At 38.9% G+C, this 17,347-nt stretch overlaps 1 protein-coding gene and 2 pseudogenes across 1 annotated transcript; 1 reads left to right on the plus strand and 2 right to left on the minus strand.

Annotated features, from left to right (window-relative positions):
- Window positions 1-461: 461 nt before the first annotated feature.
- LOC122078328 lies at window positions 462-7,630 on the plus strand (annotated as a pseudogene).
- A 249-nt stretch (window positions 7,631-7,879) lies between these two features.
- LOC122079796 lies at window positions 7,880-11,438 on the minus strand (annotated as a pseudogene).
- A 4,516-nt stretch (window positions 11,439-15,954) lies between these two features.
- LOC122079797 (receptor-like protein 7) lies at window positions 15,955-17,142 on the minus strand. Its single transcript, XM_042646520.1, has one exon. The coding sequence runs from the start codon at window positions 17,140-17,142 to the stop codon at window positions 15,955-15,957; it is 1,188 nt and encodes a 395-aa protein (XP_042502454.1).
- Window positions 17,143-17,347: the final 205 nt, after the last annotated feature.

Consider the following 17,347-nt stretch of genomic DNA (forward strand, 5'->3'; position numbering starts at 1 on the left):
GATATGCAAAGATTGCACAAGAAGTAGAAAGCAAAATAATTACACAAGGACTTATCTGAGAAATGTAGATAAGAGCACACACCATGGAATTGTGTGATGTATTAAGAATACTGAAATAGATCATAGATAACGAGTGAACCTAAAGGGATAACACAGTTGGTGAGCTACGAACTTGATACTCACTGCTCATCCCCCACAAAAAAATAAATAAATCAATTAATCATTTGTTATTTATAGTAGATTCAATCTTTTAAGGCGTCAAGCAATCGGGTCATAATGTAAGGCGTGTCTCAGTAGTTTTTCAAAAAACAAATAAAAAAATCCCACCTGAAAGTTAGATATTTGGATAGGTGTTAACCCTTCTTATCATTGTCAGCCACATGGCACCACATATTTCCACGTGCAGAAGGATGTAGCATTTGGTGATGATTTGGAGGATTGTGCTTTCCTATCATATGGATTGTGCTTTCCTATCAGATAAATTTGTCCAAACTCAAACGGATTTCAGCAGCCACATCCCCGTTCTGTCGTCACAATAGCAAATCTGCATCAAGCTTTCACTGGTTGAGACCTAAACCAGAGCCCTTCAGTCTTCAGATCCCATATTCTCTCTCCAGTCTCCATAGTCCATTCCATATTTCCCTTTTCTTCCCCGAGTTCTAGACGGAGTGTGTTGGAGTGAAGCGGGGGGAAGGAGGAGAGAGAAAGCTCGACCATGGCTTCTCCATCGACATTGAGATGTTCCTGGAAGACGACAAATGACTCTCCTTTCATAGTTTCGTCGTCTTGGAGCTCTTCAATCCCGTCTTTCTCTTTCCATAGAAGAATCCGAGGAACCCATCTCGCCAAATTCTCTCTAGTTAACTCTTGTATGGGGAATTCGAACCCTGAGCTTCCTCCTGCTAGTATTCGAAACGGCCAGAAGAAGAAAGAAGTCCAAACTGGGAAATTGACCGGTGTCACATTTTCAATTCTACCTGATGAAGACTACCCCGTTAAGCTGAAAAGTTTAAACCCTATTACATTTGAAGAGGAGGCGAAGAAGGATAGCCCGTCATCGATTCGAAAGCAATCGAGAAAGAGTTTGAAGTCGTTCGAAAGTCCCCCCTTGTGGCGCAAGATTTTATTCCCATCCAAGAGGGTCAGAGGCATTATCCTGCTCAATTTTATCACCATTGTGTACGGTATGTTTCTCCCTGTTCTCTGCTTCTCTTTTCATTATTAATGGCATTAATGTTGATTATTTTTGTTGGTAGTTTGTCCAATTATCAGATTGTTCATAGTTAAAGTATTTTAATTACTAGCTGGTTCATTCCTTTAATCCAATGTTCTTAATATGTAGAACGAGATTCATAATCCACTTCGGTTCTGTTGAATTGAGAATTAGATTTCATAGTTTGGTTGCTTAATTAAGTCTGTTTTGATTTTTCAGCCAGTAATATCCCGATTCTGAAAGAGGTAGAAGGAATCATGGATCTATCACTATTCACTGTAGTTAGATTCGCTGTATCAGCAATCCCATTTTTACCATTTGTTTTTCGGGCACGGGATGATGTCCAAACGAGAAATGCCGGGATTGAATTGGGATTCTGGGTTAGTATGGGCTACCTCATGCAAGCCCTTGGGTTGCTAACGTCTGAAGCAGGCCGTGCATCGTTTCTTTGTATGTTCACAGTAAGGACTTGAGCTACTTTGAGACATATATATATATATATATATATATATACTTCATTTAATCATAATTGAAATTTCCATGAGAGCTACACTAAATATGCAATTGGACAATTTCTCTACTTACTTGAGCAGGTAATTGTTGTACCATTTCTGGATGGCCTGTTAGGCGCAAAAGTGCCTGCTCGTACTTGGTTTGGAGCTTTAATGTCTATGGTAGGAATCACGATGCTGGAATCTAGTGGCTCTCCTCCCTGTGTAAGTATTGTTTGATTCATTGTCAGTTGTTTTTCCATGCAATCATGTGGTATTAATATTAGAGTGGTATGGGAAGATACAATAAGAAAAGCACCATTCAAATTAGGGATATGAATGCATAAAGTTAAGGTGACCATGTTATTTATATTTTTTCAGACATTGTTACACATTCTTCATTTTATGTTATCATTTTCAGGTTGGAGATCTTTTGAACTTCTTCAGTGCGGTATTTTTTGGTGTTCACATGCTTAGAACAGAACATATTACAAGAAGTACACAAAAGGATAACTTATTACCACTTCTTGGATATGAGGTTAGTTTTCTGGCAGTAGAAAATTTCATTAAAATTTACTTCATTCACTAGTAAAAGGTGTAGAGGATGCATAGTTTTAGTTCCCTCTCCCTACATTGATCAGATAATTATATGGCCTGATTCAGGTCTGCGTTGTTACCTTATTTTCAACAATTTGGTATTTCATGGGAAATTGGTTTGGCGGCACACATGATTGGAACCCAGCATCTTTGACATGGAGCATGGTGTGGAATTGGATGGTTGCGTTTCCATGGATACCAGCACTCTATACAGGCATATTTTCCACTGTGTTATGCCTATGGGTAGAGGTATGTACCTCAGTTCCATATTCTACTCTGGAAGCAAACTTTGGCTTATTTGAAAGTTCATATTTCCTTTCTTCTAAAGAAACAAGAAACTGTTTTCCAAACAATTGTTACTTATTGCACTACTTTATGATGGGACTTGTGTGAAGCAACCTCGAGACCATTTAAACATTTTAGACTCTCTAAACCAAAAATTTGTGCGAGTTACTAGCCTTTTCATGAAATGATCAAGTGAGGTAGCTTAAAGATTTTAATTTTAGAAGAAAAATATATTTATTTGATGGCTTGATCGATATTGTTTTCATGAGCTTTATGGGTTAATGGCAAGGAACTCAAAAGATATTCAACTAATATACGGTGGAGGCCATCCTTTAAGGCAATCCATAAAACAGTTTCTTCTTCCTCCTCCAAATGGCCACAAAATCGGTTAGGATCCATCTTTATATCCAACCCTGCAGCGTCAATTGGTTCCCTTGTTTGACATGTTAATGCTTTCCCTATGATGTTCAAGGTGGATTTGATTGGTGTAATTCAATTTAATATAGAAGAATGTAGAGCTTCTTGTGATGTTCATATTATGCTGAAAGACCTGGGCTTAACATAGATATGATTGGACTAGGAGGCGACTTGAGGGTTGTCGTAGATGGTATTTGAAGTGAGAAGAAACTCCTTCATGCATCAAGGTGGATTCAGTTGGTCTTAGTTCCATTGGCATATCTGACTGTGGAGCCATTTGTGATGCTCTCTTGAATGTTGAAATATCTGGGCTTGGACAAGGTCTGATGTGAAGAGAAGGTGCCTTGGGAGTTGTCATCAATGCTATTTAAGGTGAGCAGAAGCTCCTTGATATATCAATGTCTTCATTGAAGGTATTCAGTCTGGCTAGTGAGAGATTTGATTTTGATAGGTTTTCTTATCGCCTAAGGGGGTATTATCTGAAGAGGATCTCACTATTCAGTTTATCATCAGGTGTACAGCCGGCGGTCCAGTCTCCACTGATTAGATTTATTTATTTTTATTTTTATATTATCAAGGAAGATATTCAGGGTTTACCTACCCTGTCAGTTAGTGTTGCATTTTTTGTTCCCCTCTCTCTCCTTTCCAGAGAGGGGAAAAAAACTTGGGAAATTTGTTTGTGGGAGAGGGAAGTATTACCTCTTTCCCACTATTTGACCCCATGTACTCCATAATTTACTTAGTTCCCTTTGTAAATGTGGAGAGAGTTTTGGGAGAAGATAGATTATGCCAACTTCTGTCCAAAAGTATAGTCTTTGGAATTTTGTGATCAGGTCCAGCTGTTAGACTACCTGGAAAAATATCTGATAAGTGACCCTCAAGACATCCAAGGATTTTCCACTCTCTCTATCTTATGTTACATATGGTTTTGGTGATTAAAGAAGGTGATTTTGCTGGACTTCATATATCTGGATAGGACAGGAATTCATTCTGGACAAAATACATTGGAAGAATTACAATCCCTTCATCAATGTTGGGCCATTGGTTGAAAATGGCCAACTGAAAGCACCAATGATATGTAACAGAACAGATGAGTCACTTAGACTTACCTGATCCAGTTATGGTGCCTTATTTCTGGTTATGATTTTAAAAAGTCACTACTTTTGATAGAATATGATATAAAGTTAAGGGAAAAAGGGGATAAAATTAAACGGTATTATAAATCTTAAAAAAAATATAAAACTAGGAAATTGAATTTGCATATTCTTAATTGAGATATTAAATATGTATATAAGATTTTAATTAAGATAGGATTTGGATCAAAATTCAGTTAGTTGGTGGCCCTAGATTGAGTGGATTTTAGGTTTTGAAGATGAGTCTTACTTCCTTGAGGTCACAATATCTTCCTTATTTCTGGGGTAAAACTTTGTTGCATCTTTCCATTTCATGTTTCCATTCAATTTGGATCAAATAGATAGAAATTTATTAAGCTTTGGTTGCCTATATTTCTGCAAATCCATAAAAGACTTTAGATTTTCTAGGGAAATTGGATTGCTCATGCTATAAAGATCAGGTGATTATATTGGACGGTGATTCTACAAGTTTTCATTGTTGAATGTGGGTGGAGGTGGGTGGACCTTAGAGCTTTTTTCATATTACTATGTAGGTTCCTGTTTAGAATATTTGGATTGTAGCTTCTTTCAATGAGCTCGCATTTGTTTGCTTTCCACACCCACCCACCCCCCCCCCCCTCGCGGGGGCGGGTGACTGCAATTTGGAACTATGTTTGAAAATGGAGGAAAAGGAGAGATACAAAAGTAATACAACACAAGAATGATGCCCCCCCATCCACCAAAACAGGCAGAGACTACTCAACTGGATGGAGACCCTTGTACAAAGTAGCTCCTTGGCTAATTTATTAACCATAGAGTTGGCAGCTCTTATCCTCCAAGAAATGTGAAGTTCCCAGCCACAAACAGAGCTCTAATTTTCTTCTGAGATGAGAGTAATCCCCAGTGCCAACAGCTCCTCAAGGACCTCAACCACCAAATCATGCCACTCGTAGAAGGGCAACATTTTCTAAACCTTAGATTAACACTTTCACCCCAAAATAGAATCACGAATTCAAATAGACCCGCACTTTTTTGTTCGTTTTCCTTCTTTAAAAAGATCATTATTCATAAAAGATAATGCTAAAATACATGCATGAACATATGAACATATCCATACTTAGTATGTTTAAAGTCTTCCCTTTCGAAGGTGATGGTACTTGGCTTAATCCTTTGTGTCAAAGGGTTTCCTCCTACAAATCAAGGGAAGGGATGAGTTTGATTAAATTAGTATCTCAAATGAAAGGAAATTTAGAAAGAGAAGGAAAAAAGAAAAAGAAGACAAGTGATGAAATATGTGCTACATAAATTAAAGCAGGAGAGGAGCAGCCATGGTTTGAAGTCCATTCTTCTATATCATGATCAATATCCCCATCTTCCATATCATGAATATAAAAAGTATGATTTTTTTGAGCATTTTATTAAAGGATTTTATATACTAAAAGAAAAAATAATGCATATTATTAGGCACCTTTTTCTTTTTAGGGATTTATGGACCAAAATAGCAGTAGTCTATATTATTATGTTTAAGTGAGAGCTTGACTGGCCATTTGTGATAAGAACAATAGAGGATTTATCGAGTTAAGAAGCTGAGAAGACTTAGAATGGTAGTAATGTTAAAACTGCATGTAATTTATAGGTGATGGGCCTGAATGAAAGAGTCTCTGAAGGTTTAAAATGGAAATTCTAGGTGATAGGATGAATATTTGTATGTCAACGTGAACATCTATAGTGAAAATAAGATAGATTTGAAATATTCATCGTGAAGGTTGTAAGCCAAAACTTACGAAGGGTTTTTTGTTGAATCATCGAAAATTGTAGAATGATAGATTTTTTTTTAATAGCTCCATGAGATATATACAGTGATACAATTAAAAACATTCAGATCCTCTCATCTGTCGTTTCTGAGATGGATTTCAAATCAATTAGGTGTACCTACAGGAGAAAGAGTTGGGTTTATCCAGAGCTTACTTATGTTTAATTTAGGCCTTCAACAATGATTGCACGTTAGTTGATGACAAGTTGTATCTGGTTTCAGATGGCTGCCATGCGTGATGTGTCAGCAACAGAAACATCCATTATTTATGGTCTGGAACCACTTTGGGGTGCTGGTTTTGCATGGTTTCTCCTTGGTGAAAGGTGGGGTACAGCAGGATGGATTGGGGCTGCTCTCATACTCGGTAAATTAATGTCTCTTTCATTTTTTGATTTTTTTTCGTTTTGTTTTAAGTGGGAACCTTGATCATTTGTGTCAAAAGAATTTTAGACGTGGTGTTAAGGATCCCAAGGATTCCTTCTTGACATTGTCCAATCTGATATGATAAAACCTTGGGAAAATGAAAGCTCCCTGGTCATGTGGCCCCCGTGCCCAGACACAGTGCGGCGAAATGACGCCCCCACCCCCTGTTTATGGCCATGTGCACCTCTTCATTGGCCCCTGCGCCAGCATGACCAGGGAGCGTTCTTTTCCCCTAAAATCTTTTTGGATACTCAGGGCAAAACTTGTACTTTCGTCATCTTATTTGAGGAACCAAAAGAACTGGTCATTTGTGTACATTTTGAGGACAGTCTATGGAAATATTTTGCCGCTTAGATGATCAAAACTAGTAAAAGTCATCGCTCCTTATTTTACTTCGGTGAAAATTAAGGGTTGTTTTGTCAAACTACACTTTTATGAGATCCACTGAAGTATTGTCTTAATCCCGAATCTGTTGGTTTACCCAACCCCAGCATCTTGTGCTTCATCCATTTGAGAACAAAAATGGAAACTTTGATTATTCACCTAATTTTTTTTGGGGTGGGGGTGGGGGTGGGTTTATGTGACAATATCTGCTCTTGGCTCCCTTATGCAGTGTTGTTATCATATTCTCTTCAGTCTATTCAATTTTTTCTTCTCCTCCCTTGTGCTCAGTAAATTTAGATATTTGGTGTGTGTTCGTTGTTGCATGGTAGGTGGCAGCTTAACAGTGCAGATCTTTGGGAACTCCTGCTAGATCCAAAGAAGATGAACAGAATAGTGAGAAAGGTAGTGATCGCTCATTGATTTCGGATAAGAAAAATGGTTTGTCTGCATCTCCGGTTGTTGTTTGATCCAGGAAGAGTGTTCTGGATATTTTAATGAAGCAGACTAATTCATTGGTGTTCCTGGACTTGGCAATTCTTGTAAGGCTTCTATCCTCTGATTTGTAGAGTGGTAACTCCGAGATCTGTATTGCCACGGGAGGTCGGCTTTTTTACCCTTTCCATTTATGTATATACATAACTGCAAAGTGCTCTAAGGTGCTGAGGTTAAGGATTTTAGCCCTTACGATTGTTTTTTCCTTTTTTTTTTTAGCATTTAAAAAAGTCCGTGAAAGTCCATGAACCATTGTTGTTTGATTAGTTTCTTCAAACTGGTGGGAGTGGGACTCTTAGTAATAACTTAGTTTTGGACATTAAAATGCTGAATCATTCTTATTTTCATGTACACTTCTTTGTTCCCATCTGAACATTAGGAAATTGAATTTATTCTGTGCAAATCTTCAAATGATTTATTAACACTTTATGGTTTCCTGAGTAGATTCAGTATTTCTATCTGCTCTATATTGACTATTAATTGCTGAAGCAAAATTTTCAACCAAATTTCAAACCGTTTATTTATTTATTTATTATAATTATTTTTATTTTTATATGAAGTTTAAAACTTTAAATTTGTACATGAAAAGATCAATTTCAAAACCTTGTATCTCTGCAGAAGAGATTTGAGATCAGAGTAGGGGGGTCAAATTTCAACCCCAACTATCACTCCACTGGCATATCCCAAATGTTGAAATCCAAACAGAAGTCTTCATCCCAATATATGCTGCCTTCTTCCAAAGAGTTGTGGTTCCCAAACTGTGACATTGGCTGCATATCATCCTCAACCAAGAGACTTCTAATAGATCATCTGCAAATCCACTAGTATAGTCTGACTTTGACTTACTTTTCTCCAGTTCTTTATCAGAAGAGTTTCTTTCCTGCTGGTCTAGCCTGGTAGACCCTTGAGCAGTAGTACTAGGGAGAATAGGACATGTCATACCCAGCATCTCTCTTGAATCATTGCAGTTATTACCACCAACATTAGTAGAAGATGAACTTCGCAACTGCACCCAAGGGGAAGTCTTGGGGAAGCTCCATGGCCGAGGCCTTATGACTTGGTCTTTCTTCCTTACAGGTCTTATTGTGGCTTTCACCTCTTCCCTTTTGGAAGCAGTAATACTACCAGACGTTGTGATCTTTCTGTTGAAGTGACTGTTCCAGTAATTCTTGACATCGTTATCGGTTCTTCCCGGAAGCCTACCAGCAATTAAAGACCTTCTACATATTCAAAGTAACAAAACATTACAATTAATCTGAAAGAAGGAAGAAGGGGTCAGGGGAGCAAATCAGCAAACATCTGGTTAAGCCTACGGTTGGTAACCACTTGGTCAGCAACTTATGTTAGGATCTAAGCCAGCAAAGGGCTACACTGCTTTTCAGGCTTCTTTTTTCAATGTTTAGCAATACTAATAAAATAGTTCCCTGTCTGGCTGAGGAGAGAGATGGCTCAACTATCTAACACGAATCGATCAATTGACTTCCTACTGCCTGCTCTTCAAGTAGAAACAATATGCCAGTGAGTTAGGCCTCGATCATGTGATAGGAATTGATCAACTGACCTCCTGGTGCTTGCTACTCAAGCAGAAAATGCATGCCAGGCACTGGATCCTCTTAGTAAATCTTCAAGAATTATAACTAATCTAATTGTGCCACATGGCTCAAAATGACTGACAATCCTCATAAAAATTTACCACGCCTCCTTCCCACTGCTTACATCAAATAGGCCGCTTGGTCTAATAGATAGTCAACCATCTGATATGGAATGTTGAGAATTCAAAAATGAGACGAGGTGTTACAAACTATTTAGGGTGTACAGAGCTTTCACAGGCTCTCTCTCACCCTTTTCCACAGGCCACTATAACACACACTTTCTCTATATGTTCTCCATGCCGATCCGTCACGCAGGCCCCCAATTGGTGGAGCATGTAGATACCAAGGTATGCTGGCAGGATGTCGATCTTTTCACCTAAAATTATGTTCATTTTTTCTTCACCTTAAGAAAAAAAAGAAAAAAAGAAAAAAAGAAAAAAAGAAAAAGAAAAAGAAAAAAGAAAAACTATAGGCAACTAAATAACAGATGGGAAAAAGATCCCACGCCAATAGTGTGGGATGATTTCCCGTAGGGATGTCAATGAGTCTAACGTCTCTTAACTCAATCCAAGCCCAGCCCAGCATTGGATTGGGATATCTCAGCCTAAGCCCAACACAACCCAGGTCTGATGGGCTCTAATTGGACTGAGTTTAGCTCAATCCAATAGTATCAGTTACTTGGTTGCTTGATCTTGAAATATTGCAAGAGGGCAAAGACTAGGATTTTTTATATATGTAGATTGCAAAGGCCAAAGACTAAGATTTTCTTTATATATTTAGATTGTAAAATACGAAAGAAAGACCTTTTCCAGATATTTTTCTGTAGGCTATGTTTGGTTGTAAGGGGAATTAAAGGGAAAGGGAAGTGAAATTTTTATTTTTAAAAAAGAAATATATATAATCATTACCCATGTGATTACCCATGTAACTTTAACATTAACTTCAAATTATTTCATATTTGGCTATAAATTTTCACTTTACTTTGCATCCAAAACCCTTTGCTATAATATGTAAAATAAAAATTAGATGTAAAATATATCATTACTAAATATAGTTAAAAAAATTAAGTAGTTTATAAAATCATATGGGGTAATGATTATGAACATTTCTTTTTAAAGTATAAAAATTTCACTTCTCTTTCTTTTAAATTCCCATTGCAACCAAACGGAGTCATAAGTATTCATTTTTCATTATTAACATATTTATATACATGGTTGGTTTGGGCCCAACCCGGCCTCGGGCCTGAAATTCTCAACCTTAGCCCACCCTATGGGCTGAAAACTCAGCCCATGCCCTATTTGGGCTCAAGATGGGTTAGGGCAGGTTCGGACTAATCGGGCTTTTTTGACATCCCTAGTTTCCCACATCTTCTCAAACCCAATGAAAAATTGAAGACGAACCAAAAATAAACCATACGATCAGAACCAGTTGCAAAATGAGAAGTTGAAGCTGATTGATTACCGGTTTGTTTTGGTTTCTTTCAATTACAACAATAACCCAACCAAACCTTCTAAATTCGAAGCAAATTGATCAATTCAACAACCTTACTACAGCCACCGTGCCAGCATGAACCAGCATAGCATATAATGATTAAAATGGAGGGGGAAAAAAAGAAGGTGGTCATGAATGGAGCTTCCGGATTCATTAGTATTACATTTAAGATAAGGATGAAGGTGAGGATGAGGATGTGGATGTTGATGATGATGACTTTTGGAGGCTTTATCAGATAGCATTGGGAATTTAATAATGGATTTTGATTGAAGGGAACTCGTCCTATGCTTGATGGGAGAAGCATCTAACATTCCACTGATAGTTTTGCTGATCATGGAGGATATTTTAGCCTTGTCATCATAAATTACTCATAGTTCTTTTCTTTGTTGCTAGGGATATCAACTCTGTTGCTGACTTTTGGCAAAGAAAGCACCGCTCATAATGCGTACAATGGTATGATCCAATTCCACTCCATCGTTGGAAGAACCTTCAGGTTCAACAACTATACGTTTCCACACTCCAATGACAATGAATAAATTCTCTTTTACGGAAAAAAAAAAAAAAAAAAGAGTTGCACTAACCTGTTGCCTAAGAGCTTGTGAAGCCTGAGGAGGAGATCAACTTCATCTTCTCCAAACTCTCCTCTCTTGATATTGGGGGCGGAGATAGTTTAACCATCTCAACCTGCAGCTTTTGTGGCATCTTCTCAGCCCTGAAAAGAAAGACTTTCCTTATTAGTTCCATTTTTTTCATAAGTTTTCAAAATGGATCAGGTCCTCATACGAGAATCATTTTTGTACGATATTTAATCCACACTTGAATTTCACTAAAAATAAAAACCAATTAAAAGAAGAGAGATTTTGTAAAATCTGAATGTGGATCAAATAACATACGAAAATGGTTCTTGTAGAGGACCTGATCCATTCTCATAAATCAATCTCTCTCTCTCTAAAAAAAATAAAATAAAAATAAAAATAAACCAGCACCCAAGAACAGAGTACACACAATACCTGCTATAAGAGGAACTCGTCGCCAATTTCCTTCACCATACTTGTCAACGCATTGGCGTAAAAGAATATCTTCTTCTTCAGTCCAACTTCCTTTTCTTATTGCAAATGACTGAGCCATCATTACAAATATATAATTCAATACACTGAAGGATACCTCTTATACCTATTATAGATGGGAGGGGAGAATCCGAATGTTATTCTTTTAAGAGTCAAAATAAAATTATACGTACATAGCCCTGTCTTATATGGCCAACCTAATATATACAAGGGGTACAAATGGAATATTATCTTAGCATTTGAAATCTAAAACAACAGAACGTACGTGGGTAACTGTGGACCATTGGTCATTCTCTTCCTTCCAATTTCCAACTACCCAGATTGCTTTGGTCATCTTTTTCCTTGTTTAATAGGATGAAGACCAATGGAGGGAATCATATGAACAGAGGTTCTTCCCTAAGGAGAAGTGTTTTGGAGTGGAAACTTTGTTGTGCCTTTGAAGATGAAAAAAAAATATCCCTAAAGATGATCTCGGTTCTCCCCTATGCTCCCGTTTGGAAGGGGAGATTGTTAGAATTAATCTAAACGAAAGTAATAGTCTCATATAAGATGCAAATAATTCGATATAAAATTACTAACTTTAAAAGATAAATTCTACCCAAATCTCAACACGATAATCTTACTATCTACTGCGGTAGCCTGTAAAAGCCACGTTATACATGACCTGTGGGTTATTCATTTGGGAATCAATGCACCAACACACAACTGTCACTATAAGCTCCCAGAGTTGATACCTTAACAACCAGTCCACTCATACTGTGCACCAAAAGCAAATCATGGGTATGGTCAGTCCATTCTATCTCACTCTGTCAACTCTGTTACCATTGCTAATCGTCCGTTGATTTTTACTGTAAATGATGAGTGCTTTGGAAGCATGGTTGTAATTATTAGTATTGAATCGGCCGTATCAGATGATCAGGTCTTCGATCTTGATACCTTGATAATATCGTATTGATTGAATGGTATGAATCATGGGTAGAAAAAGGTTAAAAATTTATTTTCTTAAGAAAATCAGGAGTATCTCTCTCCGATATATAACCATTTCAATACCGTATTGATTATGGGGATGGCCGAAACGCATTCCCATACCTTGTACCAAAACTATGCTTGGAAGTAAGAGAACACACAATGATCAATCATAGTATGGTGCCTATCTGACAAGTGAGTGGTTGGATTCATTGAAAGAATGGTGTAATGTAGTGCATTCATGAGCTCCTCCCCCTTGTCTCTCTCCAGTAGTTGGGTGGCATGATGGCTGAGAGAATTCCCAAGTCAGACTCAGTTATTAGAGGATTGAGATCATCTCTCAATTATTGAGGATTGAGATCTTCTCCAATGACTCTCTTTCCAATCTTTTTTTAATCAGACACAGGCATGTTTGCGGCTATACATCTCTAAGTGTTAGACTATATACCTGTGTCTAATTGAAAGGAAAGCGGCTAGAAAAAATCCAGATCTGCGATCGGATGCGCGATGAGCATCTCAACTGCTGGAATGGATCTGAATCCTTTGTGATCATGGAACCCACGCCAACTATCTTCCCAGTTTTGTCATCTAATGGCTCAATGGGATTCTTTTTTTTTTTTCTTCTTTTTTTTTACGATTTTGGGGATGTACGTGTACAAAAGCTATCCTTTGAGTCCAACGAAATCTTAATAGCTGGGATGGAGATCACATTCAATAAGAGTATGTTTCCCATTAATCATTAGTTAATCATAGACGAGAATCTCTTAGGCTTGGGAGGCTAATAAGTTCAAGACTCTTCCTGCCCTACTCTACCTGTTGCACCCTTCACAGAGCTCCAAAACATATAAGTATGAAGAAATGTTTTTCTGTGGGGAAGTATGAGTACATTTCTGTGGGGAAGTATGGCAGGTGCTCGTAGATCATCATTACTCGGTAGTGGATCTTTAATCTGTTATCTGAACCGACGCTGCTGTCTCTATTTCCATTACCCATGTTCACGTTGGTACTTCTTTCGACTCAGCCTCTGTCTTAACCTCCGAGTCTCAATCATCCGATAGAGCTACCAACGTCAGGGAAGGCTGACTGACAGCTAGAGGAAAAGGGAAACTATCAAATAAGAAAAGAAGAAATCAATTAACAGATTGACCGAGCATACCAATGATGCAGTAAGAATAAGGTAGTATAATTAGCGATAAACTAGATAAGTCTTTTACTATAAGCTAATGGAAGAAATGAGTATCATAGCTTAGCTCTTGAAGGGGCCGGGAAAGATCGTTCCTACGTATCCACGATGACCAATGGGAGTACATAAAAAAGCATCCAAAAATATGTCATTTCCCATTTCATGAGGACCGAATTTATCATTTTTCCTTCCATATGTCTATGTCTGCAGATAGGGGTCATACATCCCTACAAAAACCTTTTTCCTTCTAAATATATGTAGGATAAAAGGTTGCATGCTGTCTGATATTGAATTTAAAATTGCATGTGGATACCCTTTTAAGACTTAGATTACCATAGTAACACCGTTAAAATGTCTTATATATATATATTCTTCTTTTTTCATTGGTTCTTGTAATACCTCCCTCCAAAGTTTGAAAATTACACACTAGTTGCAGTCAAAACCCTCCTCTATGTGCATACGTGCATGCAAAATGAACTGTCAATGACCACGAACACATGTCACACCTACTACCATTTAGGAACCAAAAAAAAAAAAAAAAAAGAAATGGTTTACCCATATCAACCTGCAGCTCTTTTCGGCATCTTCTCATCCCTGAATAGAAAGTTTTTCTTAATTTAGTGCCTTCGATCTTCTTCTTAGGTTTCCAAACAAACGAGTCTCATGATGAAAAAGAACAAAACAAAATCCAAACAAATCACACACACTCTCTCTCTTTATATAAAAAAGAGAAGAGAAGAAGAAACAGCACCCAAGAACACCTTCCCAGGTCCATAATGTGATGGTTCCCTAGCCATGAACTCATAGTGAAACAAAGTTCCATGAGCTCCAAACGTAATTATTCTCATAAAATGCACTCTTAAAAATTTTCTTTGGGGGAAAAGAAAGTTGCTTATTGTATGTCCCTTGTGTCTGCAGGTGAAATTACCACCACATCTCTTATGAAATAAAAATTCCCATTCATGTAGATGTCCTTCCGTAGTCTCATTGGTCTCTTTCCAGTGAGAGGACCATCTGTGATCGAGTTAATGGGTTCACCCTAGTAGAACCCCAATAAGCTGCCTTGCATAGACACAAGCGCCTGGTTGCTCAATAGCTTGATCTGAACATACAATAATGCAAACCATACATAGAAACAAAGCTCTCTCTCTCTCTCTCTCTCTCTCTCCCCCCCCCCCCCACACACACACACACATATGTATGTCCCCCTTCAATTACAACTACACTGGCATATCCCAAGTATTGAAATCCAAACGGAAGTCTTCATCCCAATCTATGCTGCCTTCTTCCAAAGAAGTGTGGTTCCTAACCTGTGTCAAGAGTCTACCAGGCTAGTACTATTCAAATCTTTTGCAAATCCACTAGTATGGTCTGACTTACTTTTCTCCGGTTCTTTATCAGAAGAGTTTCTTTCCTGCTGGTCTAGCCTAGTAGACCCTTGAGTAGTAGTACTAGGGAGAATAGGACATGTCATGCCCAATTATTTCTCTTGAATCACTGAAGGTATTACTACCACCATTAGTAGCAGATGTATCAAGAGAGGTAGTAGAAGAAGAAGATAAACTTCCCAACTGCACCCAGGGGGGAAGTCTTGGGGAAGGTCCATGGCCGAGGCTTTATGATTAATTGGTTCTTCTTCCTTACAGGACTTATTTTGGCTTTCACCTCTTCCCGTTTGGAAGCAGTAATACTACCCGTTCTGATCTTTCTGTTGAAGCGACTGTTCCAGTAATTCTTGACATTGTTACCCGTTCTTCCCGGAAGCCTACCAGCGATTAAAGACCATCTAAAAGGAAAAAAAAAAAAAAAAATCATAACTAATCTGGAGACCGAAGAATGGGTGAGGGGGGCCAAACATCTGGTTAACCCTACGGCTGGTAACTACTTGCTTGGCAAACATGATGTTAAGGTTTAAGTACGGCATGGGTATATAATATTAGGGAGAGGGTTCCCTAAAGGCAGCGTGGTTCATAACTCAGCACACATGGGTCAATTGGGAGCATACACATAAGCATTAATAGGGTTGAGATCCAATTTATGTTTTTCATGAGGGGTAGATAGATCATTTCTCCCTCTATGTCTGGCACAAGGTCACGGGATCGATAGAAGAAAAAGTTGTCCTTAATTCTGCAAAGGGTAATTTACAATGCCACCCCTGGAAAATGCCAATATTAGAGGGACACCCCCTCTCTTTCACCAAATTAGACTCAGACCCCCTACTGTCAGTCACTGTTGAGTCAAGAGATAAAATGACCGTTATACCCTTCTCATTGAAACACGTTTTAACCCTTCTTCTATTTTGTTTCTCTCTTCCAGAGAGTAGGTAGGCTTGCCGATGGCGGTGGCGCGGAAGTTGGTGGTGGCCGATGCCCTCTGCATTCGTCGCAAACACCTGTCTCCGCCGCCGGAAAACCTTCGACAAACCTCTTCAACTCTCAGGTCTCGTGAAGTTGTTGGATCTCTTCTGCTCCGCCGACGTACCTATCGCTGTCTGATTCAAACCGGTAAAACTATTGTGGGAAAGGTCTAGCTCAGTTAGTTGGGTGAGATTGGTTAAAAAAGGTGAAACCGATCCGGAGAAATGCCAACCACCAAGTTGTAAATCCCCAAGTCGTAATGTTGTCAAAAACCTAAGATTTCGAATAGAATCTGGAATCGCTCCTGAAAAGTTTGTCCGATAGAGCGATATGTACTGAAAGGCATTGTTAAGTGGAAAATCTGGCAATTGACCATTTAGGAGAAGATTCATTGACACATCAAGGATCTGAAGATTGGGTAGCCGAAAAAGCTCTCCATACAATCCACAATCTCTTAGACTAAGAGTCTTCAAATGAGAGAAATTGGCGGGTAAGAAGTTGGGTACTTCAAGAGAAAGATTATAGTTTTCATCAAATCGGAGCTCCTCGAGGAAGACAAGCTGCGAGAAAGAAGGGTGAATGGGACTTGAAAGACCACAGTTAATCAAACTCAATGCACGGAGGTTGGGAAGAGACTGCGGCAAGACCTGAGACCAGTGATCGCTGCTTCCTTGTGTAGGACTAGGACTAGAGAGGTCTACACCATCAAGGTATAGTTCCACAAGAGATGTCAGATTCTGGATCAACTCCTTAAGGTTTGGTCTTTCCAGTTTTGCATAATCAGAGAAGTAGGAGAGATCAAGAGAAACCAACCTTGTTAGGCGTGAGAATTCCCAGGGTATCTGGCCGTAGAAATTGGAATGGGAGAGGTCGAGATGTGTCAAGCTTGGAAGACGATCAAACTCAGATGGGATAGGAGCCAACTTGAAGTCATTGTAAGCAAGGTTGAGCCTTTGGAGATGATGGAGGCCAAAGAGGCTGCTGTTGGAATAGATAGGTCCTGAAAGCTTGTAACTGAACGAGTAGGGATCAGAGCTCAAGTCGAGACCAATCACGTAACCAGTGGTGACGTTGCAAGTGACGCCATCCCATGAGCAACAATCTGTTTCTGGTTCCCATGAACTGAAGGAAATGTTGCTCCACCAAATCGGAACCCATCGGAAGAGATGAGGAGAACGACGGGATGATCGAGCTTGGTGAGAGGGCGATCGGTGGTTTCTATTTCTGCTGGAGTTGAAGATTGGGAAGCAGGAACCCATCGGAAGAGATGAGGAGAACGACGGGATGATCGAGCTTGGTGAGAGGGCGATCGGTGGTTTCTGTTTCTGCTGGAGTTGAAGATTGGGAAGCAGGAACCCATCGGAAGAGATGAGGAGAACGCCGGGATGATCGAGCTTGGTGAGAGGGCGATCGGTGGAAGCGAGAAGTGTACGGATCACCGTCCGTCGTCGCAGCTTTGAACGA

This window comes from Macadamia integrifolia, chromosome 5 (assembly GCF_013358625.1).
Source record: "Macadamia integrifolia cultivar HAES 741 chromosome 5, SCU_Mint_v3, whole genome shotgun sequence".
NCBI classification, from domain to species: domain Eukaryota; kingdom Viridiplantae; phylum Streptophyta; class Magnoliopsida; order Proteales; family Proteaceae; genus Macadamia; species Macadamia integrifolia.

What these genes read in the sequence shown, in the direction of transcription:
- LOC122079797 (XM_042646520.1), bottom strand. Translation starts at nt 17,142, where the DNA reads ATGGGTTCCTGCTTCCCAATCTTCAACTCCAGCAGAAATAGAAACCAC.